The sequence below is a fragment of the Pseudorca crassidens genome, chromosome 5 (genome assembly GCF_039906515.1).
Source record: "Pseudorca crassidens isolate mPseCra1 chromosome 5, mPseCra1.hap1, whole genome shotgun sequence".
In the NCBI taxonomy this organism is placed as follows: Eukaryota; Metazoa; Chordata; class Mammalia; order Artiodactyla; family Delphinidae; genus Pseudorca; species Pseudorca crassidens.
Genome location: NC_090300.1, coordinates 42613382 through 42641062, shown reverse-complemented (window position 1 = coordinate 42641062; position 27681 = coordinate 42613382). Strand labels below are relative to the sequence as shown.

General features: G+C 40.1%; 1 protein-coding gene and 1 non-coding gene across 2 annotated transcripts in view; both read left to right on the top strand.

Moving 5' to 3' along the window:
• Positions 1 to 27681, top strand: part of VEPH1 (ventricular zone expressed PH domain containing 1) — a 214867-nt gene that overhangs the window by 101323 nt on the left and 85863 nt on the right. The window contains exons 7-9 of the mRNA XM_067737220.1: positions 617 to 837; positions 16379 to 16588; positions 17160 to 17557. Coding sequence (XP_067593321.1) covers positions 617 to 837; positions 16379 to 16588; positions 17160 to 17557 — 829 coding nt within the window. The remainder of the gene's footprint in view (positions 1 to 616; positions 838 to 16378; positions 16589 to 17159; positions 17558 to 27681) is intronic.
• LOC137225659 (U6 spliceosomal RNA) lies at positions 5146 to 5252 on the top strand. Its single transcript, XR_010943965.1, has one exon. It is a non-coding gene; the product is annotated as a U6 spliceosomal RNA (small nuclear RNA).

Genomic DNA, 27681 nt, shown 5'->3' with positions numbered 1-27681 from the left:
CAAATTTCAATTACATGATACAGTGTTATCAACTATGGTCACTATGTTATACATTAGATCCTCAGACCCTATTCATCTTATAACTGAATGTTTATACACTTTACCAACTTTTCCCTATTTCCCCCCCACACCCACTAGTCCTTGGAAACCACTTTTCTAGCCTCTGTTTCTTGGGTTTGACTTTTTTTTTTTAGATTCTACACATAAGAGATACCATAAAGTATTTGTCTTTCTCTGTCTGGCTTGTTTCATTTAGCATAATGCCTCCATATTCATCCATGTAATCACAAATGGCAGGATTTCCTTCTTTTTTGTGGCTGAATAACTTTTCATTCTATATATATATGCCACATTGTCTTTATCCATTCGTCTGTCAGTGAACACTTAGGTTGCTTCCATGTCTTGGCTGTTGTACATAATGCTTCTATGAACATGGCAGTGCAGATATCTCTTTGAGATAATGACTTCGTTTCCTTTGGATAGATTCCCAGAAGTAGGATTACTGGATCATAGGGTAGTTCTATTTTCAGAGGAACTGCCGTACTATTTTCCATAGTGGCTGCAGCAGTTTCCATCCCCGCCAACAGTTGTACACGTTCTCCATTGTTCTTGGCAGGAGAGAGCCAGGAGCTGCTTGCCGTTCCTGGTGAGTCAGCTGGCCAGCATGGAGCACTCGTTTCACCATATTCTCCTCTTGGAGATTAAGAGCATCACGGACACCTTCTCCTCCATCCTGGGCCCTCAGAGCAGAGACATCTTCCGCATGAGCAACAGCTTCACTGCCATTGCCAAGCTCCTTACGCGACAACTGGAAACCACCAAGGCCAGAAGTGACAGGTGAGCAGGGATCCCTGGGTACCTCAGGATCTGTTGTGAACCCACTGAGACATAGCACAAAAGGCTATGTTTTCTTTTGTAAGCATAAAAGTTCCCAAAGAAAGCCAAACTCACTATCTCAACATAGAGTAACTTCTGAATAAATTATGACATTTGCCAGAATTTTTTCTAAATCTGTGAAAACCAGAATGTAAAAAACAATCCTAAAAAAAGTGTAAAAAATACGGTAAGGGAATAAGAATGTAGTGCAAATAATAATGTTTGTAGAACTCGTTTATTTATTTAACAAGCATTTAACAGTTGCTTACTCTATACCAGGAACCCTGCCAAAAGCTAGACATATTGAGAGATAAAACATGTTCCTTTACCCAAAGAGCTCATTGTCTAGCGAGGAGGTAAATATTGAGTGGGTAATTAGAGAATAGTGGGAAGATTATGCTGATTATGATGCTGTCAAGGAGTTTGGGGAACACAGAGATGGGGGTACCTACTTATTCATGGAATGGAGAGGAATGGGAAGCTGAGATCAGGGAATGCTTCCCAAAAGAGGTGGTATTTTGAACCAAGTCTTGAAAGATGACCAGATTTACCAGGCTGGCTTTGGGGCAGCATGTGAAAGAGCACAGCACTTTCTGGAAAACAGAAGTCATTTTGTCTGGCTAGGGTGTGTGTAATAAGGAGAGTGACATTAGGTAACACTGATGAAGTGGTAGGCAGGGACCAGATGATGCAGGACATGACAGACCTTCTTAAGGAGTTTGAATTTTATCCTGGAGGCTGTGAGGAATCATGGTGGGTTTTTACATGTTAGGAGATGATCAGAATCCATGTTTCAGGAAGCTCACTCTGGCCCCAGTGCAGAGAAAATCTCAGGCAGAGGCAGACTGGAGTCAGGTCAAATGAAGGAAGGACAGAAAAGTGTCCACAGATACTAGCAATTAGAAAATTATTGATGATTGTAGTGAGTGAGCTGCCAGTGGTATGGCTGGACATAAAACAGGATGCCTGGGGTTGAAGGGAGAGGATAGCTACAATAAACAAATCTGGTCCTTTCAAGAAGTTTGTGGAAAAAAATAAAGACCATGCAAGATTGAGGGAGGGGTTTTATTATGTTTTGCTACATTTTGAATAAGGAGGCACTTGGAAAGTTTTATGACCTTAGAAGTTACAAAGTACTTTCAAATTCATCATCTCATTTGATTCTCATGATCATCCTAAGGGGTAAGAAGGGCAATTATCATCATTCCTATTTTATAGAAGAAGAAACAAAGGCTCAGAGACTGGTTAAATCTCTTCCCAAGGTTACACAGTAACTAAGTGATAAAAGATGGACTCAAATTTCAGATCCTATGCACTGGAAGGTATTCATTTATGGAGAAGGGGCAGGGCACATTTGAGACCAGCATCAGATTTTGTGAGTTTTGGGGCTAACAAATGATGCATATCATTTTCAGTCTGAAACAGCATTCCAAAAACACGAGAAGCCATCCTTACAAAATAGTGAACATTTAGTCACAAGGGTCCACTTTATGTCCAGCATGGCACAGAGCCTGGAGGTCCCAAGAGATATAAAACAAAACATAAGACATAAAACACCGTACCTCAAAGGTTTCACAGTCAGTGCATGTGATGGGGTTAATGGAAGTGCGTATAGCAGGCATGAGAGACATACAGCCAGGGAAACGAAGAATGTTTCACAAAGAAGGTGAAATTTAAGTTCATTCCATGTTTATTGAGTAGCTTCCATGTGCCAGGCATCTGCGTAGGTACCAGATTAAGTTGCACAGGATGAATGAAAGTTCCCCAGATAAGCGTTGAAAGGATACTCCAAATAGAAAGGACACTCCTCACATGCAAAGATAAAAGAGCTTAAGAGTGTGTGACCCAGACTAATGAAAAGCAATTCGTTCATCGTGGCTGGAGTGAATACATCAGTGGAGGGTGGGAGAGTAAACTGAAAAGTTAGGTCAAAGGCAGATTCTCAGAGAAGCAAGGAGTTTGTCCTGTAAGCAACATGGCGGCTTGGAAAGATTTTAATCCAGGGAATGAACACGGCTCCTAGCACAGTAATTAGCAGATAGCGGGCACTCAATAAATATTTCTTCACTAAAGGACTAGGTGGATGAGGAAGTGGCTGACGTGCTGGAGCCCTGAATGGATTTGGCTGGAGCTGCAGGCTGGCAAGAGAGAGAGTGGCCAGGATGCTGTTACTGGGGGCTTAGCAGTAGGCTCCCTCCATGGTGTGCGAGGCCTGGGCTAAATCAGAGGTGGGGAACCTAAGAAGTCAGGACAAATCTTTATAGGGAGAGAGCTTGGAATTAGGAAGAATCGATTATTGGTGAGAGGTGGGGTGAGGAGAAGGGGAGGAGAGTGAATGAAAACCCAAAGATATCTAGCTTGAGTGACCACATACATCTGGAAGAGGATGCTGAAAACCGAGAAAAGACGTAACAGGAGGGGAGCCCATCTGGAGGACCTCTTGGCCCACTCCACACAGAGAATATTTTATGCCCAAGATGGTCATCAAAGTCAACAATAGCTATTAATCTGAGGAAGCCAGATAGCAAGTGCCCTTTTCTCTCAACACCATAGTTTTGATTGAGCATATAAAAATCTGTTGCTGCCTGGTTCAATGTCTAGTATAGATGCCTATAATACCAGGGTTTCTAATTTTGGTGCTCTCGACATTTGGGTTAGATAATTCCTGGTTGTGGAGCTGTTCTGTGCATTCTATAGTACTTACGAGCTTCCCCAGCCTCTGCCCACCAGATGCTAGTAGCAACCCTCCCCCTCAGCTGTGACAACCAAAAATGTCTCCAGACGCTGCTAAATGTCCCCTTAGAGGCAAAAATCACCCCCAGTTGAGAACCACTGCTATTTACGTATTCCATTTAAAAACAGCATTTACACAGACCCCATGACCTGCCTAGCAGCAGCCTACACATGGCAGCATCCAAAAAATCCAAAGCCAGCATCATGAAGGGATGATTTGTCATCTATGTGCAAGCACAAAGTCACTGTTGGCCAATTTTCATTATGTGGGGAACTTCAGTTTAGAGCTTCTACAGCTGGTGTTCGGGGGAGCCACCTTACATTCTGTGCTCAGCTAGCCTGCTCATTTCTTCTTCCAGTGGTGACCGGTGTGTGCGTCAGATGTGAAAGCTCGGGCACGTATTCTGGCCAGCAGTCTATCCATTCTTTCTTGCCTCTACACAGGCAAAGTTTCAAGAGGCCAGTTGACTCTCCATGAGATTATATGTGTGAAAAAGGGTTTGTATAAAGGAGAAACATGTTATACAAGGGTGTCACATTAGGCATTCTGACAGGAAAAATGATTCTTAATAAGCAGGCCCAATCCAATTAGCAATAAACAACTTCCACATGAAAAGAAGAATTTAGGAGATATATAGACAGGAGAAAAAAATGAGGTCTCACTGTCAAAATATGAGTCTGTATTAGGAAAATGCATTTCTCCTCCGTTTATTATTTTTCTGAGGGGAAAAAAAAAAAAGAAAAAATTAAATGTGAAGAGATGAAAGGTCACCACTCCCTTCACATACACCACCACCACCACCATTGCCACCACCTCAGCCTCTCTCAATTCAAAATACTTCACCCGTTTCAACCCTCTCTGTCAGTCTCCTTCTAATCGATTGTAAGTATTCGGTGGGAATCTCAAAAAGGCTGGTGTGGACAGCCAGGCCTTTGTATTAGCTGCTCATCCTCTCTAGGATGGTTGCTAGGCTTCTCTCCCCACATCTTTTCTCTGAATAGCCTTCATTGTGACCATTTAGCTTCAGTAATTTTAATCTGTGCCCCACAAAGCAGAAAGGTCCACACTTTTGTCTAAAGCATCCAGCAAAGTCTGATCCTTACAATTGAAGGGGAAATGAATAAGGGAAGAGAGCTCAAAAGAAAATTAAAGATGGATTAAATTCAAAACAGATGTCGTCTAATTTACAAATCTGACACATAGCCCAGCAGGCCAGATTTTAGACTTCAGGCCCAAATTACAAGACTATCAAAAGGAAAACAATTAGCATCCTAGAGAGAATGAAAAATGGAGGAGACGGGAGCCTCCTTTGCACCAAATGACTGAATTAATCGGGTGATTTTTTATTTGATGCACCAGGTAAGCACACTTGCACTTTTCTTGTACCTGTATTTCAGGATGAATGTTTTTATCTAAATAATAAACCACCGGAGGCTGACTAACAGGACAGCCATGCAAAACATTTAGATTCTGAAATTAATTCTGGAGAATCAAAAGAAAGATAACAGCAATTGTGGATTAAAAAAGAGAGGGTGGTGCTTGCTTTGGCAGCACATATGCTAAAATTGGAACGATACAGAGAAGGTTAGTATGGTCCCTACTCAAGGATGACATGCAAATTCGTGAAGCGTTCCCTATTTTTCTTATGATTACCAAGGGGGAAGGGGTGGGAGGGAAAAACTGGGAGATTGGGATTGACATATACGCACTACTGTATGTAAAATAGATAACTGATAAGAACCTGCTGTATAGCACAGGGAACTCTAGTCAATACTCTGTAATGATCTATATGGGAAAAGAATCTAAAAAAGAGTGGATATATGTATGTGCATAACTGATTCACTTTGCTGTACAGCAGAAACTAACACAACATTGTAAATCAACTGTACTCCAATAAAAATTAATTCAAACATTTTTAAAAATAAAAAAGAGAGGGTGTCAAGATAGGAGAAAAGCTCTGTACCTTTCACAACTGTATGAGCCCTAAGTAGCCTGCTGGGTGGCCACTAACCATTGAACCATTTGCTTGCTGGGACCCATGGGAAGCTGGGGAAAGAGAGGGTGGCTCCTGGCAGCTGTGTGCTGGCTGAGCAGTCAGTGATCCTTGGACTAGAAGACACCTTTGCCAATGCTTGTGGTGCCAGGGACCACAGAATTGGGGACAGTTTGTCACTGGTGGTCTTAGTAGGAGGTTAGGCTTGGCCGCAACTAGGGATGGAAGGTTTGAGGGATGGAAATTGTGAAAAGAAAGCAGGGGTGGGGGGGTAAATAGGAGAAATGAGAAAAGGTAGGGAGAAAGAGGGGCCAGGAAGAAGGCACAAGGGGAAAGCAGAGGGAAGGGAGAAAGGGCACCTGACACAGCCCTAAGTCCCAGGCCTGGGGGGGTCACAGTTCCCTCAGATCCAGCTTTCACACGCTAGCCAAAGCCATCAAAGTCATGGGGGAGAAAGTTACCTTTAAGAAAAGTTTTAACACAAAGCATTAACCTCTGGCTTGATTAAATGGGTGTATGTTCTTTGGTTGTTTTGGTGGTGATGGTGATAGTAGTGATGAGACTGTGTTTATTCTTTGTTGTTAAGAATCAGATGGGAGGTGAGGGGTAGGCAATGGAAGGTAAAATATAGTCAAAACCTATTCGGTAGGTTTAAATCTGATTTCGGGATACAGGTACCCCTCACTTTTCAAAAGTTCACTTTACGCTCCTTTGCTTTGAGGGAAGACCTACATTAGTACAGTCGTCTTGATTCCAGGACCCCTCGGATACCAAAAGCCATCAATCCATCGATCCTCGAGTCCCTTTTATAAAATGGTGTAGTGCAGTTGGCCCCTGTATAGGCTAGTTCCACACCCTCAGTTTCAACCAATTGCAGATCAAAATTCAGAATTCATTCTGTGGTTGGTTGAATCTGAGGATGCGGAAGGGGGGATATGGAGGGCCAATTGTATCTGTTTTTGCTAACAGAAAGAAATCCAAAGAGGATTTTCACTTTTACAAAAAAAAGGTAATTGCTTCTTCGCCTTATACCCATTTCAGCTTAGGAAAGGTTTCATAGGAATGCTCAGATAGCAGGGGAAACCTGTAAATGGAAAGCAGTGACACAGTGGAGGGAAGGAAATGAAACAACAGTATGTGGGAGAGAATGAAGGGAAGATAGAATAAGGAGATTATGTTCACAAGGAAAGGACTCCAGGACATCTCCCCTCCTTGGAGTCACCCCAGAGTTTTGTTTTATTCTAAATTTCATGCATTGAACATCAGAGAAGTGGATGACAGGGTGGAACAGGGGATTTGAGTCAATGTGTGTCTGGAATGTATAGCAAAGCAACATGGACTGCAGAGACCCTTTTCCAACTGTGAGACCCTTTGCAACCTGTCATTCCAGAGTTCCCATCTTGACATCTGGGAATCACATCAGAACCCAACCCTGGTGTGATATACAGTCTCTGAAGGCACAGCCCGAGAGTTTAGGAGTGATGGCTCTTTACCGAGTCCAGAGCCAAACTGCAGAGAGCAGGGAGTCAGGTTCTTCTCTCCAGCTTTTCAGAGAAGGCCATGTTTCTGAGTCTGATCAAGCTTTTAACCAGCTCCTACCATGTGATGGGTTCAGCTCTGGGAGCTTTTACTATGTTATATTGTTACATCGTCACAACAGCAACATCTTTTAATATATATTAGGATTACAGAGGCTTCATACTAAAGCATAGTGGAGAAAACTTTGTGGATGGGCAAGAACAAAGTAAAATTCTTTTTTTTTTTTTGGTTGTGTTGAGTCTTCCTTGCTGTGCGCAGGCTTTCTCTAGTTGCGTCGAGCGGGGGCTACTCTTCGTTGCGGTGCTCCGGCTTCTCATTGCAGTGGCTTCTCTTGTTGCAGAGCACGGGCTCTAGGCGCGTGGGCTCAGTAGTTGTGGCTTGCGAGCTCTAGAGCACAGGCTCAGTAGTTGTGGAGCACGGGCTTAGTTGCCCCACGACACGTGGGATCTTCCCGGACCAGGGTTCGATCGAACCCGTGTCCCCTGCATTGGCAGGCGGATTCTTAACCACTATGCCACCAGGGAAGTCCCCAAAGTAAAATTCTTTACCCAGCCCCTACTCACCTCTAGGTTCATGGTAGTTCTTCAAGGGGCAATAGTGTAAATGCCCAGACATCAGCTCATAGAGTTTTCTTTCATTTCTTCCTTTAGTGTAGTCCAGTGTATCTCAAATTGTAGTGTGTACAAGATTTACAGTGTCCACAGTACTTCATTAATAAAGGAATTTTAAAGGAATGTCAGGGGTGACTTGCCTGTTCCTCCCCAAAGTGATACCACACTAACCTTTATTATTACCTCCTATCAATAGAATGCCTTGTTTGTGCCTCTCTTCCCACTGAAGGCTGCTCTTATCCAGGACTCCAGTTTGGTATCCCTTCCCCAGGAGGTCTTCCCCACCCACCCATGCCCATGGTGACCTTCTCTCTTTTGCCCTGCTACAGCTCCCATTGCCTCTCCACTCCTCCACACCTGAAGTCCTGCACTGAAGTGCTAGGCATCTTTCTGTTTACCCTCCAGTCTCCCCCAAACTTGACAGAGCTAATATTCAGAGCCTATGCACTGTGGAAGGAAAATAGAGTCTTAAAAGTGCTTACAAGAGCTCCCACTTTTTTAGGCAAGACATGTTTATACAAAGAGAAATTGATTCTTTGAGAGCAACTGTTGGCTCGAAAAATGTACATAAGGAGGTTCAGGACCATAATTAAAAACATGTGATGTTCTGGTCAGTGTTGCCCCCTGCTTAGGAAAAGCTGAATGCAATTTCACCCCACCAAGGTAACCAGAGTTTTCATAAAAAACATGTATATGTTTTCAATCTAGGGAGGTCTAGGGTGGTCACTTGTATAAAAAGAAAATCGGAACAACCATTTGTGGCAGTAGCTGTGGTTCTTGTTACTCCTCCATGTGTAGGGAAGGAAGGGCTTTGGTTTTTTGCCCCTCTTCTTACTGAAGAAGTTAAGTCTGTCATGTGGTACCATTTACGTTCCATCTGCTGTTCATTTACTTCCACCATTTGTCCTTCCTTAAAGCGGCATTTATGGTGATGCAAAGGTCTGGAAAGGTATTTCAGGAATTCATTTATCAGCAAGAGAGGTAGGTGGGAGACAGCATTACCAGCTTTGGAGCCCGTGAAGCAGCCCCAGGGAGCACAAGGCCGCAGAGGGGCTGGCTCTGCCAGTGTGGACAGCCCTGCCCGGAGTGTGAGCGGCACAGTCACACCTTTGCCGGGGGGACCAGGCCCCTTTCCTGTAACACAGCTGTGTTCAAAACACAGGACACACGAGAGAAAATAGCTTTTCATCAGGCTTCTGTGGTTTGGCTTTCCCTTCCAAACAAGACAGGGAACAGCAGAGCTTTAGTCTGGAGGAAAGGAAAACCTGTGCTGTGGGAGGAGAGGTGAGAGGGACTTGACCCCAGACGGCCCCTTGTGGGAAGGGTGACCGCTGAGGATAAAACAGTTCTACTTGGGCTTCCTTGGTGGCACAGTGGTTGAGAGTCCGCCTGCCGATGCAGGGGACACGGGTTTGCGCCCTGGTCCGGGAAGATCCCACATGCCACGGAGCGGCTGGGCCCGTGAGCCGTGGCCGCTGAGCCTGTGCGTCCGGAGCCTGTGCTCCGCAACGGGAGAGGCCACAACAGTGAGAGGCCCACATACCGCAAAAAAAAACCAAACAAACAAAAAGAAAAACTGTTCTACTTGACCATGATGACCCAGCTGTTTGCTATTTTCATTCCCCAAAAGCTCCCTGTTCCTTTTTGGTATCCATCATAATTGAACTCTGAAGTTGCTACTTGCATGCTGTTTCCTGAGTTTTGAACACCTTTCAGTTTTTGTTAAAGGGGACACCAGAATTTATTTTTCAGACCTCTGTGAAGGGTTGCTCAGCAATTATATGTCAACTCTGTTCTGGTGTGTTCCCACAGGATGTTACTCGGTGGCATTAGCATATAATAATTCTTGTTGGTTACTGTGCTATCACCAGTCCCAAAATATGTATTGCTTCTTCCTGTGGTAGAGTCAAAGGCAAACTGAAGGAAACACCTACTGAGAGGCAGGGGGAAGAGGGTATGAAGCGGGTGAGCCCTGGAGGTGGATACTTGAGTTTAATGCTGGGTTTACTAGTTGATCTTCAGTAAATTAGTCGACGTCTCTGTGTCTCAGCTACTCCATCTGTGAAATGGAGATGGCAAAGGGCCTGCTTCACTAGTAGAATGGGCAGACCGGATGAGGGGATGTATCAAAAAGGATAACTTAACCATTGCCCTGTTCTTCCAGTATTAAACAATGGTGAGTGACAACGTCTTACCTTTTTCCCTCTTCAGGCCCAGTGGTTGCATTTCATGGCAGATACCCTCCCCTTAATCCTCATGACCAGCCCCCATTACCTGCTCACGTTCCCAGAAAAAAAGTTAGCCTAGAAAAGGAGGAGCATGTTGTCTCTACAGTTCTTACCCCTGATTCAGAGTGTTCTGATGACATTACTATGTTACATTTTTGTACTCTTTTATAATTTTCAAAGTGCTTTTGTAACTTGTGCCACATCCAGATGACAATTTATTAGGATCTGTCAGCCTTCTGGTAAGGCTGCCGCTCACCAGGTCTGCCCATTCTAGGCTCGGGAACCTTGACTAACAGTTCCGGGTCCATCTGAACCAGTATCTGTCAGGGGCAAAAAGTGAAAAGGTACCTTTACCTCAGAACTGATAAAGACCCTGGAAGGCTTGAGAAGGATAAAGCTATGGAATGTGAGGGAACTGCATACAGTTTACCACACTCCAAATAACACACAGTTACTTATTTACTTACTTATTTACTTAGCTGCGTTGGGTCTTCTTTGCTGCGCGCGGGCTTTCTCTGGTTGTGGCGAGCGGGGGCCACTCTTCTTTGCAGCATGCGGACTTCTCATTGTGGTGGTTTTTCTTGTTGCGGAGCACGGGCTCTAGAGCGCAGGCTTAGTTGCTCCGTGGCATGTGGGATCTTCCCAGACCAGGGGTCGAACCCATGTCCCCTGCATTGGCAGGCGGAGTCTTAACCTCTCTGCCACCAGAGAAGTCCCACACACAGTTAATTATTAAGTCTCACCTCACTACAGAATTAGTGAAACCCCTGGCAGCTTTGCTTGATTAAGAGAAAGTGCCTCTGCCCTGGTCTGCTTAAGATTCTGTTCTTTCAGTGCCTGGGCCAGTGCTTCTCAAACTTGAATATGCACTGGAACACCTGGGGATTGGGTTAAAGTGCACACTCTGATTCGGCAGGTCTGGGATGGAGCCCGAGACTCTGCATCTCCAACAGCCTCTAAGGTGATGCTGATTCTGCTGGTCCAGTAACCTCACTTTAAGCAGCAAGGGCAGGGGCTTTGCACTTTTTGCTGATCTTTTTCTGTGTCCCATTCCTTTTCGTGTTGGTTAAATGAAAAGAAAACAAATGACTGAGCATCTGTATTAGAGTGATCACTTCCTCGTATCAGAACTTTTAAACTTTTGTTCTATTAGCAGAACGTTCTCTCTCCATGCCTGCAATTGCTCAGAATTCATCCTTGAAGTACAGAGATTTTTTTAAAAATCGACCATTTCTATATCCCAGTCCTTGTATGCTCACACAGTAGGGAGGGTCGCTCTCCTATAGTCCACAGTCTTTAGGATGCTGCAGAGGTAGGAGGGACTGTATGGTCCTTCCTGGCTTAGAAAAAGAAGAAGCTTATCTTCCAGGTTGGGTATCACCTGTACAAGCTGCCTTCTTTCGGTATCAAATGTCCACATTGGGCAGTAGCCACCTAGAGTTTTACCATTTGACATTTTCATTCCCATTCTGTATTGGGCTACACTGTCAAATCCATTATCTTCTATAATGTTTTCAGCAATCTGGTGATACAGTATCACTGATCCCATTTTTAGATAACAGAAAAGTCATAAAGAGATTTGCCTGTCACTAACAGGAGATTGGAGTCATAAACCTAGATCTTTTCCCTGGAAGGCCATATTCAGTCTATTTCCCAGCCACGCTCTCCTTTCGAAGCCCCTAAAAAGAATCTTGTGGATGAAATAAACCATGGAGTCATTTCATTTCAGTGAGTTCTATGTTCTGGTGCCCATATAACTGAGCACCTGCTGGTCTCTGCTCTTGTGCACTGAGGCAGTCAGGGGCAGAAGAGAGTACCAAGAATTTGGATTCAACATTGTCCTTTACCTTAGTATTCAATTTTAGCGTTTCCAGAGGCATTACTCATTTCAGTTCCAAAACAGATGACAGTGCCGTGGAGCTGGGGGATCATCTCTGTCATTCTTATGATGATTGATGACCCAAGAAACTGCTGAAGAGTAGGGAACATAACATGCTAAGAATTTAGGACTGTGGATTTGGTCCATCATATTCTCCTACTTCTCCTCTAACAAGCTCAACTCTGCAGGATACATATCCTGGGCATGGGATCATAAGCCAAGCTCATCAAAAGTTAACTAATATTATTTTTCTTTGATTTAAGGAGCCAGGAGGAGAGGCTGCCAATCTCTCCACCTCTGCCAGCTTTATAGTCTCATCTCCCAGCTTAGTGAGAGCAGTGAACTGCCCAAGGACCAATTCGTTTCTAAGGGGGAGTCCCGCTCACACAAGAGGGAGATAATTAGGCCTTCCCTTGCCCCTCCTGGGTATCCCTAGAGATGCTTTTACAAACTTTACCTTGGCAATAGACACCAAAAACTGTTCAGACTGGAAATCATCTGAGCCTCTTGTAATGTGGCACGTTGAGTTAAAGCCAAGTTAATATTTAGGGGATTATAGAACTCTGACAAAGATTTCTGTAAAATTACCTCTGGAGTTAAAAGCAACAAATGGAAAAAAAAAATAACAACCCCCTTGCATGAGCCCAACTCCCTGGCCCCCACAAATAAATGTAAACAGGACCGGGACCTCCACTCTCCACCCATACTTTCACATTTGTGATGCATTTCTTTGCTCTAAAAGGAATGCAGAGTTCCTCTCTCTAAAAGATTTTTGTTTTTGAACAATTCTCTCCTATCTATTTATACTAAATTTAAAAACCAAGAGGAGAAGTCAAAGAGCAGTGAGTGTTTTTTAATAAATTCAAACTTCTGCCTACCATTTTCTGACCTTTCAACCTATTGGAACAAAAACTTATCCTAATTGTCTGCCAGCAAAACTCTGTGACAAATCCAGGTGGATTGATGGTCAGTAACAGAAAATTCTCTCTGGTCCATCTTGTGGCTTTGGCTACCTTGGAGACCCTTCATTACCACCCCTAACCCCTGACTCCTGTGTTATAAAATCTCCAAATCATAAAAACAAGGAAGATCGTGTATAAGAGAGAAATTCTTTGTGGTGAGAAACCTGCTCATCAGTGACACTTATCAGCCTCATATCTAGAGATTACTTTTCTGGCCCAGACATTTTATCGTTGCTTCTTTACTTATTTAGCCCTTTGCAAATCCCTCTTTTCACTCCTACTCTTGCTCCTTGTTTCTCTCCACAGTTGATATTTACCAAATGACACTGCCCCATCCCCTACTCCCCATGGACCAGGAGAAGCAGCCAGTGCTTCATAGACATCTGGTAGACCTCCAGAGGGTTTTTTGTGGGTGCAGGGAGCAGGCTGGCTTCAGAGATGTAGGTGGTCTCAGTTCATTTATTCTGCAAACACTTCAGGTACCTGTGAGTGTCAAGCACTCTACAAGGCACAGGGGAATAAGGATGAGCATTATAGTTCCCTGCCCACTGAGCAGCAGGGATTTACCCAGGAATAGGGTGGCCAGATGAAACTAATAGAAATATAAGACATCCAGTTAAATTTCAGGTAAAGAACAAATAATTTTTTAGTATAAGTATAATCATTTTAGTATAGTACAATACATTTTTTACTATGTCCCATTAGAGACATACCTATACTAAAAAAAATATTTGTTGTTTATCTGAAATTCACATTTGGCTAGATACCTGGCAACCTGCCCCAGAGGCACCTGACCTAACCCTCTTGGGTCAGCAGATGTCTAGGGTTAACCCATAACTTCTTTCATGCCCAGAGTCCCCTCAGGGATGCTGTAAGGCAATCTGAGTGAAGGAAGGCATACTCCCAGGTACGAGAGCTCTGACTCACACAGTCCATGGTGCTTAACAGCCCACACTTGGTGACTGGAGACAGGGGCAGGGAAAGGGGGCTGAGTGACTGTCCTGTCCTAAAGTCTGATGCCGTAGCATTCTCCAGGGGACATCAGTACCTTCCAGGATATGGAATATTGATCTGCCTGTGTCTAGGCCATTGGTGTTTTCTTTTTACATTAACACAATGCCTAGACAAGGACAGATAAAGCTTCCAGAGGAGTAATAATAATAATAACAATTAATAATAATAATAAAATTTAACATCTCCTGACTTCCTGTTTTGTGCTAGGAACAGTGCTTCACACCGATTCTGTCATTTCAACTTCCCAACAACCCTATGAGTTAAGTATAGTTATTATCTCCATTTTGTAGATGGGGAAATTGGTATGAAGAGGACATGAAATAAAAGATCTCCATAAGTAAGAAAATTTTACGTAAAAAAATCAGAAACTGATCCAATAAAATTATTGAGGGAGATTTACTATAATCATGTGAAATTTGAAGTTTTTTGGAAGAAAATGCTATTATTTAAACTGTTGTTATAACCCAGAGCTTTATGTAGAAAGAAAAAACTAGTAAATGCATAAGAAACTATACCTCTAACAACTTGTATGTTTTGAGATTTAAAAATTTGTTTAATGCTCAACATCTGATATATACATATTGGGGTATACTTTGTGCTTCACAAATTTTTAAGTTTTAATAATCCCAGCTATAGAAATTTCTAAAATAAAGTTCAAAAATAAAGGTATCTTTCATTTTTGAAATGTGATTAGGTTCCAAGGAACCAGAGGAATAGTTTAGTTTGGCGACTATACATGGACTAACGTAGATAGAAAATAAATACTGCCCCCAAATTTCTCATCTTGAGAAGGATCTTTTAAAATTAACCTTTGTAATCATGATGGTTTTTAAAATACCATCCAATGACAGCACTATCTTGACTTTATTTGGAATAGGAGTAAAAATTCAGCTTTTAGAATCTTCTGGCTGGAAGATGTAAAAACCTCCCATGTGTTTGTGGGCAGCCAGTATCTTATGTGTGTCAGAAAGGGAAACGTGTTCAAGATGAGCATTTATTCCCATGCACTGGTTCTTGAAATCTACTCATGTATATTTCACTCAGTCATGGGATGGAAAATAAGTTTTTCATTATCTATGCAAAACCATAGGAAGCCTATAAAAGTTATATTAAAAATGCATTTAAATTTTCTCAGAAATAGCTTATTACACAATAAACAGTGTCCTATTACTTAATGTATGATCTACTCTCCTTCCCAGTTTTCACCTTCAGCATCTCTCCCTGGGGTGGACTAACAGGAGGATTCCAACCCCTGAGGACCCAAAACTAGGAACCCTCCCTCAAGGCCAGGACCCCTCTCTGGGCCAGTCAGAAAAGCTGCAGGATCCAACCCTTCAACAATGCCCACCACAGACATGGCCCCAGAATAGGTGGAAAGTAACTGAAAAAAAATCATCAACAGCCCCTCTATGTTGGTTTTCCCTAAAAAAGCAGTGCCGCTAAGAAAACCGAAATTTTATTTTCTCAGCCTAACTTAAGAAATATGACAGGTTTACTTTGGCCCTTATGGAAAAATAACCATATGTTTGAAAAAGCCAGGATTTTTCTGTGAATTTGAGGCGCCTTCCCTCAACCTCTAGGAAAAATACGAAAACCAAGTAAATACACACAGACAACCAACAGAATTATTAAGCCATCTTGGTGAATGGATTCCTAGAGATTATTAACCCTTGTGTTTATAAGGAAAGAATTAATCCTAACCCCAAATTATATGATTGATAGTGATTATTAAATTGAAATTAAAGTAGCTCTAGTCTGGCTCGATATTAGAAGGCAGAAAAGGGAATATAAATGCATACTACTTTTCTCTAATCATTCAGCACCTCAGTGAGCATCAGTGAGCTATTTCTGCAGCTTGTCTGTGGGGTCTTACTCTGTCTAAGCCACTGTTAGCCCTTAGAGAGGTAACAAAGTTATTTCACAAATAGCCCCTGCCTTAAAGGAGGTAATTTTAATGACCCACAGAGTGTTTTATAAATTCTACTATACAAGATATTTGGAACTATTAATGTCATTCATGGAAAACCTCTTTCCTCCAACATAATAAAATTCAGAAAGATTTTTCTTGCTTCATAAAATGGAAGAGTCCCACTGATTTCCTTAAAATAACAAAACCATGAGTTTACACAGTCCATTTGAAATGTTCTTATTCTAATAATTTCAGTACAAACAGATCAGCATATATAAGTTTTCTAGAAAATTCCTGGCATGAATTTCATATGAAAGCATGCTTTGGAAAGCTAGATAAGAATATGGTAGATGACCATAAAAACTGCTTTTCATCCTCTGAATCCTTCAAAAGGATTTCTGATACAAAGTTGCCATAAACACCAATGTTTCTAAACTTCTGGCAGAATACACTGTAGAAGCAATTTCAAAGACCTGTGTCCATAGTAGTTACTCAATAAATATTTGTCAAATGACAAATTAAAAAATTGAGCATGTACAGTTTTCAGTTTTGAATAAGAAGCAGTTAGCAGTTAACATTGTTCTGAAGGGTATATGTGATGAGCATCGAATGCAATGATTTTCATTCTTTTAGGAGAAAACCCAGCACTGAAATCGAATTTCTTGAGAAGCTGGAAGAAGCCAGCCTCACTGTTGATGAAAATGAAGATCATGAAAAGCTCCAGGTTAAAATACAGGCTTTTGAAGAGAAAATAAATGCTGAGGGCAACACCCCTGGCTCAATCAGAAGATATAGTTTGGACCAAATTTCTAAGGAGGAAAGAAAAGACATTAGATGTAATAGGTATAAATTTTGTTTGGCTGGTTTTTAGAATATGTGCTTCATGTTTGCTATTAGTTTTGTTGTCACTCTTTTATTAAGTGGTTTTTAAATATCTTTTACCTATAGCAAAATTCATCCACAGTGCTTTCGTTACCCAAAGAAGCTCACTATATTAGAAGGAGAATTCAAATAAAAGTCAAAAACCTATGGTTTATTTTTTAAAAACACTTCTTAAATATAAATATGCTGATATTGAGAATGACTGTCAAAAGCTTTTCTTGATTTCTGATGAAAAAGCAGAAGCAAAAGTAGGAAAAAGAATATAAATATGTAAGTTCACCATTTCCCAGCCAGTTTTGCCATGAAACTGATTTTTAAATCTTTGTTTTGGGAGGTAGCCTAGATCTACAGAGGTTTAGCTTATTACATAATGTGTATGTTTTATCAAATTCTGTTAATAGCACCAATTTTCAGTTTCACACTCTAGAGGAAGTAACTTTTGCCCCAGTGTTATTATTCTTTCTTTTCCTTGTCAGTAAACGGTAGCCCAGCTTCTTTACCTGCCTCAGCCTTCCCTTTGTTTGTATTGTAGGTCAAAGAGTTTGGCTTTGCACACCGCGCTAACGAATGACTTGAGTTCAGAGGATGGGGAAGTTGTAGAGAGTGGAGATACGCCAGCCAGCATCTCTCTTTCAGAAATAGACCCACTTGGCCAAGGACATGACAGGTCGCCCTTTAAGGGAGACACTGATGGATCACAACTGGTAAATTCTTCAGTTTCACACCCAAGTATTATACATATAGAATCTGAGAATTTGCCAGAAACAGTTAAAGAAAACTATCAGGAAGAAACTCCAGATACAACCTCAAGGCCTGTAGAATACCATGATAAGCTCTACTTGCACTTAAAGGAAAACCTCAGTAAAGTGAAAGCATATGCTGTGGAAATGGGAAAGAAGATTCCAGTCCCTGACCAGTGTACCATTGAAGGTAAGTGACCTGAACTCACCAAACTTAAGAAATTTCAGGTATCGCTAGAAAAAACAAAAAAATAAAACTCCAGTAATGTAAATCGCCATACCCTTCTGGATCTTTTGCAAAATAGATAATTTGAAAATACCCTTACATTATTTTAATTGCTTTTTTCCCCCAGTAAGTTTAATCATCTTTTTGATTCCATTTGAATCTACCTAAATCTACCAACTCTGATTTTTTCAAACCTCAAAATATATTGTTTCTGGTTTCCCATCCATAGTGTTCAGGAAAATTCTGGAAAGGGATATGTGGCCCCCAAAATAGACTCTGGGGTAGGTGTCCAACCAGAGGCATTTTCAATCCACATAATCATGCAAGAAAGCTATGGGCAGCGTCGAGCTCCAAGAGATTTTCCTTCTATTCATTCAGCAAGCACTTATGAAGCAGCTACCGTATGCCAGGCACTGTGCCAAAGGTTCAGTTATGAACCAAACAGACGCACTCCCTGATCTCTTGGAGGTTAGACTATCGAAAGAAAAGATCGAAGCCATAGTCAGGAGGTGATGCAAGGTCAGGAGCCAGTGAGAGTGTGAGCTAGTCAGAAAACAACGGACAAAGTAAGAAAAGAATGTCAGGGCCGGAACTTCCCTGAGGTGCCCCATTTAAGGAGATGCCAAGAAAGCTCAGTAAAATTTTAAGTAAAGTCAGAATTAGTAACAACATCTTGCCAAGCCATAATGAGCTGAGGCAAAAGGAGGTAAGTAGTAATATTGAGCATGTCTTTATTTACAGTTTTGATATTTTGTTTATCATGGACTTTTTGTATTAATTTTGATTTTTAAAAATATTATTTATCTTGACTACTAAATTTTCTGGTGCTCCTTTAAATTCTGTGCCCTAGTCCTGGCCCCGGGAAAGATGATGGGTTGGAGACACAGGTACTAAAATGGCAGAGTGTCCAGGGCAGGCTTACCCTTCTGGTAGTGGGTTGAGCAAGTATGGATGGCTGCAGGCACTCTTGGGCTAATTAGATCTTTCCTACAGTCACTCTTAAGCAGCAGCCATGTTCTTCCCTTGAGATTTAGATTAAGGTCCTTGCCCACTCCTAGGACATAACATCTTTTCACAGGTTTCAGCTCTCATAGAAAAAGCCAGGCAGCTTCTCTTCTAGAAAGAAACACAGCTGAAAGATGGGGAATCCAATTTATATTTACCCACCCACTGACCATCATCCCCTTTCATGTTTAGGTACTAGGAGGGTTTTTTCATACTCTACTTTCTATTCCCTTCTCCCACTCCATATCAGAGGAAGGTAGATTCTCATGCTACCAAAGGAAAAGGGCGGTTCAAGCATTTTGTAATGACAAATATTACTGTTTAGCATGTTTGTATAGAATCTGACATTTTCTCTTTTAAAAAAACTGAAGTATAGTAGATTTACAATGTTGCGTTAGTTTCAGGTGTACAGCAAAGTGATTCAGTTATACATATATATATGTGTGTGTGTGTATATACATATATTCTTTTTCAGAGTCTTTTCCCTTATAGGTTATTACAAAATATTGGGTATAGCTCCCTGTACTATACAGTAGGTCCTTGTTGGTTTATCCATTTTATATATATGTATTAGTGTGTATATGTTAATCCCAAACTCCTAATTTATCCCTCCCTCCCCCTTTCCCCTTTGGTAACCATAAGTTTGTTTTCTATGTCTGTGGGTCTATTTCTGTTTTGTATATAAGTTCATTTTGTATCTTTTTTTTAGATTCCACATATAAGTGATACCATATGATATTTGTCTTTCTCTGTCTGGCTTACTTCACTTAGTGTGGTGATCTCTAGGGAATCTGACATTTTCAAAAGTGTTTACATTAATTTATTGATTAGCCTTCTTAAAACTCTTTTTTGAAATGGTAACAATAAAAGTGATATTGCTCATATTCAATATAAGTTTTGGATAATTAAGTACACCAGGACTTGAGAATGGCTAAAATCAATAAGACTGAATTAACACACTCTTAACAATTGCATGCTTCACTAATTATCTATGTATTTAACACACATGTTGGAGAATTCAATATAAGAAAGGTTAAGTGAACTTCCCAGTTTGACAGAGGACGTCTGTAGCAAATATAAAGTTAGATACCTTTTCATCTACTGGAATAGTTTTTTTATTTTTTTTTTTAAGTTTAGCTTAAATCATTAAAGATGTACTATACAGTGAGGTTTAATCTTGTGAAAATGTGAAAGAAGTCTGGCAGAGTTACTTCAAGCATCTAGTTGTCAAAGTGATATTTCTTATGGCCTTGAATTCTTTTGGGAGTTTGAGAGTTAACTAGGGGACTTGGGTTTTTTTCACAAAATATTGAATGAATCCATCATCTTTACTTAAAAAAAAAAAAAAAGTTTTTTCTTTTCATGTTTTCTACCAAGCATGGCCTAGAACTGAGAATGTATTTTTTTAAGTTGACATTTTGGATTCATTCATGCTTTTGTAATTTCCTGGAAGTTCCTGGGAAATGCCTTGCACTGAGATATGAGTGAGGGATTGAAGATTTGTATGACTCACTGTAAATACATCCACGGAGAAGGGACTGGTACTGACTGCAGGGGACACATTGTTATTATTTCAGATTGTGTAAACCACTCAGCAAAACTCCAGCAGTCATCTGGCTGACACAGTTTTGCTTATTGTCATGAGATCACTCAGCTCAACAATATTGTGTTTCTTTCCTTAAAAATTTAATGAAGAAAGATTTAGGCTTAGGATTTGTGTTCTGTTTAATGTATTGTTGGTATAAAAGAGGGATATTTAGTCTTTCTTGCTAAATTATGCAAAGTAATCAAGAAACATAGAGGAGAACCATAAAAACCACTTCCACACTATTAAAAAGACAAATAAGCCAGCAGGAAATAAGAACAACAACAAAGAATTAAGAATAATTTTAGACTGTGCTAAAAGGACATGACAAAACAATCCTTTAAAGAAGTTCTTTTTGTATTGGTTTGAATCATATGAAAAAAACTGATGTTCAACTTCCTTATTTTGACTGACAAAAACATCACTTTCATATGGTTCAACATAATACTTCAGTAATAAAATATGTTGAAAGAACAGGAGCCTCATAGTCACTGTACAGCAGAATTCAGTATGTGGTGAATCAAGTCACAAATAGCATTCTTGTCCTCAGTCAGCCATCTTATTACTGCATGATATTGATCACAGTGGGAACAGGCAATGGGCAATAATAGATCAGCACAAATCTATCATCATATTTGGCAAAATTGTCAAACCCCAGGTCTTATTGAAGCTGGGTCAGCAGTTCATTTTGGGTATGAAAGCCTGTTATTCCCTAGTCAGTTATTCTCTCCTGGGCTCCATTGACCTCTGGCATAGGAGCAGGTTTGCCAGCCACTGAAAGTTAATGTATTCATGTGCAGAGTGATAGTCTAATACCTGCCTGATTATGTTTACATAAAAGACCAGAGGAATTTTGTTCATCTGCCAAGGGGTATTTTAAAAATCTGAACCACTGGTATTCATTTATGTGAACAAAAATGATTTAGAGGTTAAAAACAAAGCACGTGATATTGAAATAAATCCTTGAAAATCTGGCCCATCACTGGAGTTCTATAAAGGAAGATATAAAATCTTACAAGAACCCATCAATGCTGCCTTGGTTCGCTTTGAAGTATTTCCTGATTGGGTGAAAATACATCCCATCTGTAGAGCACATCAGCAAAGCTGACTTGCAGAAAGCTAATTTTAAAGCTGGTAATGTGGTCCTTTCTCTAATAGACCCACATGAGTTGATTTTTCTTGACTCGAACAGATATGAGAATTACAAAAATAAAATACAGCTCACTGTAAATATCAAGAAGCAGGTGCTGTTTTCATAATTAATGATAAATAAGGCTTCCTTATTGAAATTTTGCATGTAGTCAAGTCCAGCCTCATATTGGGATGACCGAGGAGACAAAGCCCACACCAGTCTTTTACCTCTTTCTCCTCAGTTGGTCCAATCTGGAGGATAATGGTAACACTGATCCACTTAATGGTTCTGGGGGAGGTTTCTTTCTTTCTTGTTTAGAATAGATTGGTTTAATCCTAGGATTAGAATCATTTACCCATGGGAAGAGTTGTAAGATATGCAGGTAGAAAAAAATCCTAAAGTTTTTCCACACAATTTGAGAGGGAAAACAAAATAGGAAGATGTCACAAATTCTCTGGAACCTCATTTCACCAATGTGGTCCACTGAACTCGTTTGGAGAACACTTGTTAGGGAAAAAATTTTCTAGAGAATTTTTCTTGGTCCTTTGGAATTTATCTTGGGTGACCTACTTACCAGTTCCCATTTCTCCAGAGTGGATTTGAATCAAAAGAAGACAGGTAGGATTGTGGCAGGGTTCTCCCCTTCACTTTCTCCTGCCACACACATCCTGCTTTCTGTAATCTACATTGGCCCATGAGAAACACCCAAATAATATGAAAAGACCCCTTCTGAACTCCTCTATCAAGTTAACATCAAGTCACTGCCCTTGTTCATCCCCAGCCAAGAGTAGCTGTAAGGCCTAGACAGATACCATGTCACTGGTAAGGATGTTATGCGCTTAAATCCACAACCTAAGGTGTTCTGCTAGAGGGCATCAGATAACTTTATTTCTCATTATATTATATTTTATTTTTTTTTCACAAGCTATATTTCACAAGTTATATTTTCACAAGCTCTTATTAAAAAATAAAAAGTTTGATTTCCTTTGCACATTCAAATAAATGACTAAAGAAAAATGCCCTAACTGTGCTATTGGACAAAGAAGTGTGCTGCTTATTTGCATACTTGCATTTGGTTTACCTGGTATTATCTATGGATGAGATGTTTATTCATCCAGCTAGGAAACAGTGCAAAGTGAGATTAATAAGCACGTTTTGTATGGAAATTGGGAGAAATTATCTGTCAGTAAATGAAATGAGTCAACTAAACTCTTGAAATAGTTAGTTCCTCTAATATAGTGTCCACCTTGGGTAGGTGTCTAATGGATTTAAAGGGACTGTGCTAATAAATAAACAGAAGCAAAAGTAAGTACATAAACTGAGCAAAAAATGCATAGGAGTGCCTTGCAGTATATCTCGCCCTAAAAGTAGCCACATTAAAAGAAGAAGAAAGAGGAGGAAGAAAAGGAGGAGATAGCTAGGAGCAGAAGTAGTCCGCTGTGACATATTTCATATTCTTAAATATATTCTTCTAAATGTATTATTTGTAAAATAGAAGGCTATATGGCATTATACTTTTATGTCTGTAGTGAGTATTTTTATCTTTTTTTTAGGGAAGCTCATACTCAGAGATTATTATCAGTCTTCTGTTATTGTTGTTTGGGGACTGTCTTTACTCCAAAACATACAGTGGTGGACAAAATGGTCCTGAGCCACTGATGGTCCCCAGCAGAAGGGTACATTCCAATCCAATTTGCCACAAACCAAATTTCAGGAAAGTGAATGTTATTTTTTTTTATTTACTTTCATTATGAAACTGGCAGTATGTGCCCTGTAGGGAAACAAAATGGTCCCTAGATATCATCAAATCTCATTTAAAAACTGAGCAAATCTATATTTCTGAGCTCTGTTGTTGAAGAGCTGGTAGCCAGGAAACTGGAAAGAGATTATATGGCTGGGTAAAGGGTTTTGATATGACAGAGGAAATGGGTGGGTGGAAAAAAGATGGTTTCCTCTTGTTTGCTCCACATTAACCATCAAACTTTAGATGATGGAGGATTTTTAAATGTTTTTTCCAAAAACGTAGGCAATCACGCAGTTGGCAATCAGGAATTCAGTTGTTTGATAATTTGGTGGCATTTATTTGTGTTACAGTCCATTGCCATAGAGGTGCATATTTACAAAGAGCAGATGAGTCTGTCTAAAGCAGACAGAGCCTCATGTCACATATTGGCAGACCCACTTGGGGTCAGTGAAAAAGAGCTAATTAAAGCACACCAAGTCCCTGGGTTTCCTCTGTCAACATTTTTGACCTGTCCACATTAGAGACCAGTGAGAAATTATAAAAGGCAATTTTTTCTTTTCATAATAAATGATTCAGTGGACTTTTAAAAATAGTTTATGGAAAATACTCATTTTTAGATGAAATATTCACATCAATTATCAATTATGCCATCATTAAAATAAGCCACAAATTCAGGAGACATAATGCCATTGCAGAAACTCCGATTCTGTTTCTCATATCAAAACCCCTAATTTCCAAGTAGCCTTTTCAGATTGGCTTTTTTTCACCTAGTAATATGCATTTAAGCTTCCTGCATGTTCTTTTTTGTGGCTTGATCGCTCATTTCTTTTTAGTACTGAATAATATTCCATTGTTTGGATGTATCTACCATTGTAGTATCATATAGACTAGTTTTACTGCCCTAAAAATCCTCTGTGCTCTTCCTATTAATCCTATTAATTCACCCATTAATTCTACAAATATTTCTGAGTGCCTGCCACATGCCAGCATCATTCTAGGAACTGGGAAACATCAGTGAACAAAACAGGCAAATATCCTTGCCTTCACAGAGACTGTTCTAGTAGGAAAAGACATACAATAAATAATAGACATGATAAATAAATAAAGTATGGAGGACGTTAGAAAGTGATAAGTGCCATGAAAAAAGTAGAAATAGAGCTGGCTAAGAAGAAACAGGACAAAGAAAAGGATTTACATTGTGTGTGTGTGTGTGTGTGTGTGTGTGTAGTTCTAGAAGGACACCCGTCAAACTATCACCACTGGTTTTCTCTGAAGAATCAGATTGGAGATGGGAGTGCAGAAAAAGAGAGGGAAAGAGAAACTTGCACATTTTAAAGTATACATTTCTTCAAGGTTTGGAATTTTGTAACAGTTTTATAACAACAATTTTGTAACTCCCTTCAGTAATAAAAAGACATGCTGATAACTTGGACCCAGGTGATAACTCCAGACTCCTCAGAGTCCTGTCTGCCCAGAGTCTATAGAATTGAGTTGAGGTCCTAACTCTGCTGTTGGGCAGCTCCAATTCCTCCAACAGATTACTTGATCTCCTGTGACACCAGTTCCTCACATTTATCCCAAGAGTATATTACAAGGTCATGAGATTTCAACCTGTGCTCCCTGAAGACCATTGGGGCCCCTTCAAAGGGCCTCGGACACCCCATCTTTCTTTCTCTGCCCTGCAGACAGAGCACCTCTCATGTACCTGGTGTTACACGTTGGTCTTCCTGATAGGTGTTTAAACCAAGAATTCCACAGCTTAAAGAAACTTGAAAAGCACTGAGCTGCATCATTTTTAAGGTCCTTTTTTAAGGTGCCTTATGTTCTAAATTAATTCTAAGTGTCTTATGTCAGAGCTGGCAAAATGTAAAACGTTCGTTATTTGACAACTTTTTGTTTGTTTATTGAAGTATAATTGATTTACAATGTTGTGTTAGTTTCAGGTGTACAGCAAAGTGATTCAGTTTTATATATAAACTATATATATATAGTTTTTCAGATTCTTTTCCATATAAGTTATTACAAGGTATTGAATATAGTTCCCTGTGCTATACAGTAGGTCCTTGTTATTTATCTATTTTATATACAGTTGTGTGTATCTGTTAATCCAAAACTCCTATTCCCTCCCCCCACTTTCCCCTTGGTAACCGTAAGTTTGTTTTCTGTCTATGAGTCTATTTCTGTTTTGTGAATAAGTTCATTTGTATCATTTTTTTTTAAGATTCCACATATAAGTGATATCATATGATATTTGTCTTTTGGCCACATTTTTAATCATCCTCAACTTTATTGCTAATTTTATATTTCTAATGTAAAGTTAAACACTTTTCTTTTATGTTAATTTTCTGTGCTTTGTCCAGATATCTGTATCTGTCAATTTATAATAGTTTGTTGGGAGAAAATAAGCCAGATTGTTAAATACTTTTTTTTTACCTTTTTTTTTTATTGATATGTAGTTGATTGTTCAATACTTTTGAGGCCTGTCTCACTATCTGCCCAGATTTATCAGTATCTATCAAATAGCCAATGACCAATCATGATCAGTAAATTAGTGCATTGTGTCTGTCCTAGCTGGTCTATTTCTATTCAAATTGTTTGGTTTACCTTACTTAACAGAAACCAATCTTATTTCAAATTGTGTAGAAAGGAGCCTACCAAAATATATAATAAAATAAAAAGACATAATTTGCTCAGTTTAAGGGGAACAAAACAAACATATAGAAATAAATCCAGTAGTTGAGTTATTTTTCAGAACTGTATCCCTGGAAATTTTCACAGTTTCTAAATGTGGTTTGCAAATTTATTTCTGAGCATTCTAGCGGCCATAGTAAGGAGGGAAATAAAATTAGCTTAAAAAAATCTGGAGTGTCCATAAGTAAAAGTATGATAATTGCTCATGGGGGAAAAAAAGAAAGCTGTTTGTTTATTTGGTTGATAAGGCTGTGCCCAGTGAATCTAGATCATCAAAAAAGGTATTTACATTATGCAACAAACAGTTAACCACTAAACACAACAGTAGAGTAGTGGTTCTCAACTGGAGGCAATCTTATGGCCAGATTGGGGACTTTTGGTTGGGGAGGTGAAGTAGGTGCTACTGTCATCTAGTGGGTAGAGGCCAGGGGTGCTGCTAAATATCCTTTAGTGAATGGACAGCGTCCCCCGACCCCCTCACCACTAAAACAAAGAATTTTTCAGCCCCAAATATCAGTAATGGCTCAGAAACTCTGCAACAGAGCCTTGTTTCTCAAAATGTGGTCCGTGGACCAACAACATTAACATCACCTGGGGACTTAGAAATTCAGATTCTCAGGCCCATCTTAGACCTACTGTATCAGCATCTACAATTTAACAAGATCCCTCAGGTGATTCGTATGCACATTAAAGTTTAAGAAGCAGTACTGCTGCAGGAATGAGAAATTCCATAGTGTCCTAGTAGTAGAGAATATAATTTTCTTCCTTACAGTAACTTTGTGATTTAATTAATTGACTCTTCATTTAATGCTTACCTCTTAACTGAGGAGATGAGTTTTCATCGCAGGGACACTCAAGGATATGGGGTTCAGTCATTTGGACTGTTTATGGCACTGAATTTGTGGCTCCAGTTCTTTGATTCTTCTCACAGGATATGAGTTTTAAAAAGGAAGAATAAGCTTGGAAGCCCGGAAGCTCTACTCCTTGGTATATGTTTGAATTTGTACTATGTGACCTTCTGACTTTTTATGAACATGGCATTTAGTTCCTCATAGAAGGTAATTTTAATAACTGCAGAATACCATGTGTATCAAATATATCTTCAATGATGCTTAGTCAAGTTGTGTAAATGAGTTAGAAGCATTTGGATTACATTTCCCTTAAAATATGCATAGAACTAAAATTAAGCAAAAATATGCTGGAGGCAATGTATGCTTTCCAAATTGCAAAACCTTGAAAAATGGGTTGAGACAAGTATCTGTACGTGAATACACCTACCATTGATATTTACAGGTTAATCCACTTGGCCTTCATTCCTTTTATTTTTTTTTACATTAATTTATTTATTTTTGGCTGTGTTGGGTCTTCATTGCTGCACGCCGGCTTTCTCTAGTTGCGGCGAGCGGGGGCTACTCTACGTTGCAGTGCACAGGTGTCTCATTGCGGTGGCTTCTCCTGTTGCAGAGCATGGGCTCTAGGTGCATGAGCTTCACTAGTTATGGCATGTGGACTCAGTAGTTGTGGCTCGCAGGCTCTAGAGCGCAGGCTCAGTAGCTGTGGCACAGGGGCTTAGTTTCTCTGAGGTATGTGGGATCTTCCCAGACCAGGGATTGAACCCGTGTACCCTGCATTGGCAGATGGATTCTTAACCACTGCGCCACCAGGGAAGTCCCATCATTCCTTTTAATTGGAACTGATGTCATTGTACTTTGGACCATCTTTTCTCTACTAAATCTATATCATTTTTTCTAAGCTTTTCTGAAAAGAACCTTGAAAATATTTAAATAAAGCTATCTTTTCCAGTAAAGTAGACAGTTGAGACTATTCCTGTATCCCCTATCATGTCTTTCTACTGAATTTTTATTTTACAGTAACACCACTTCATAAATACAATTATACCCTGGGGGTTTATGTTTGTTTGATTGATTGTT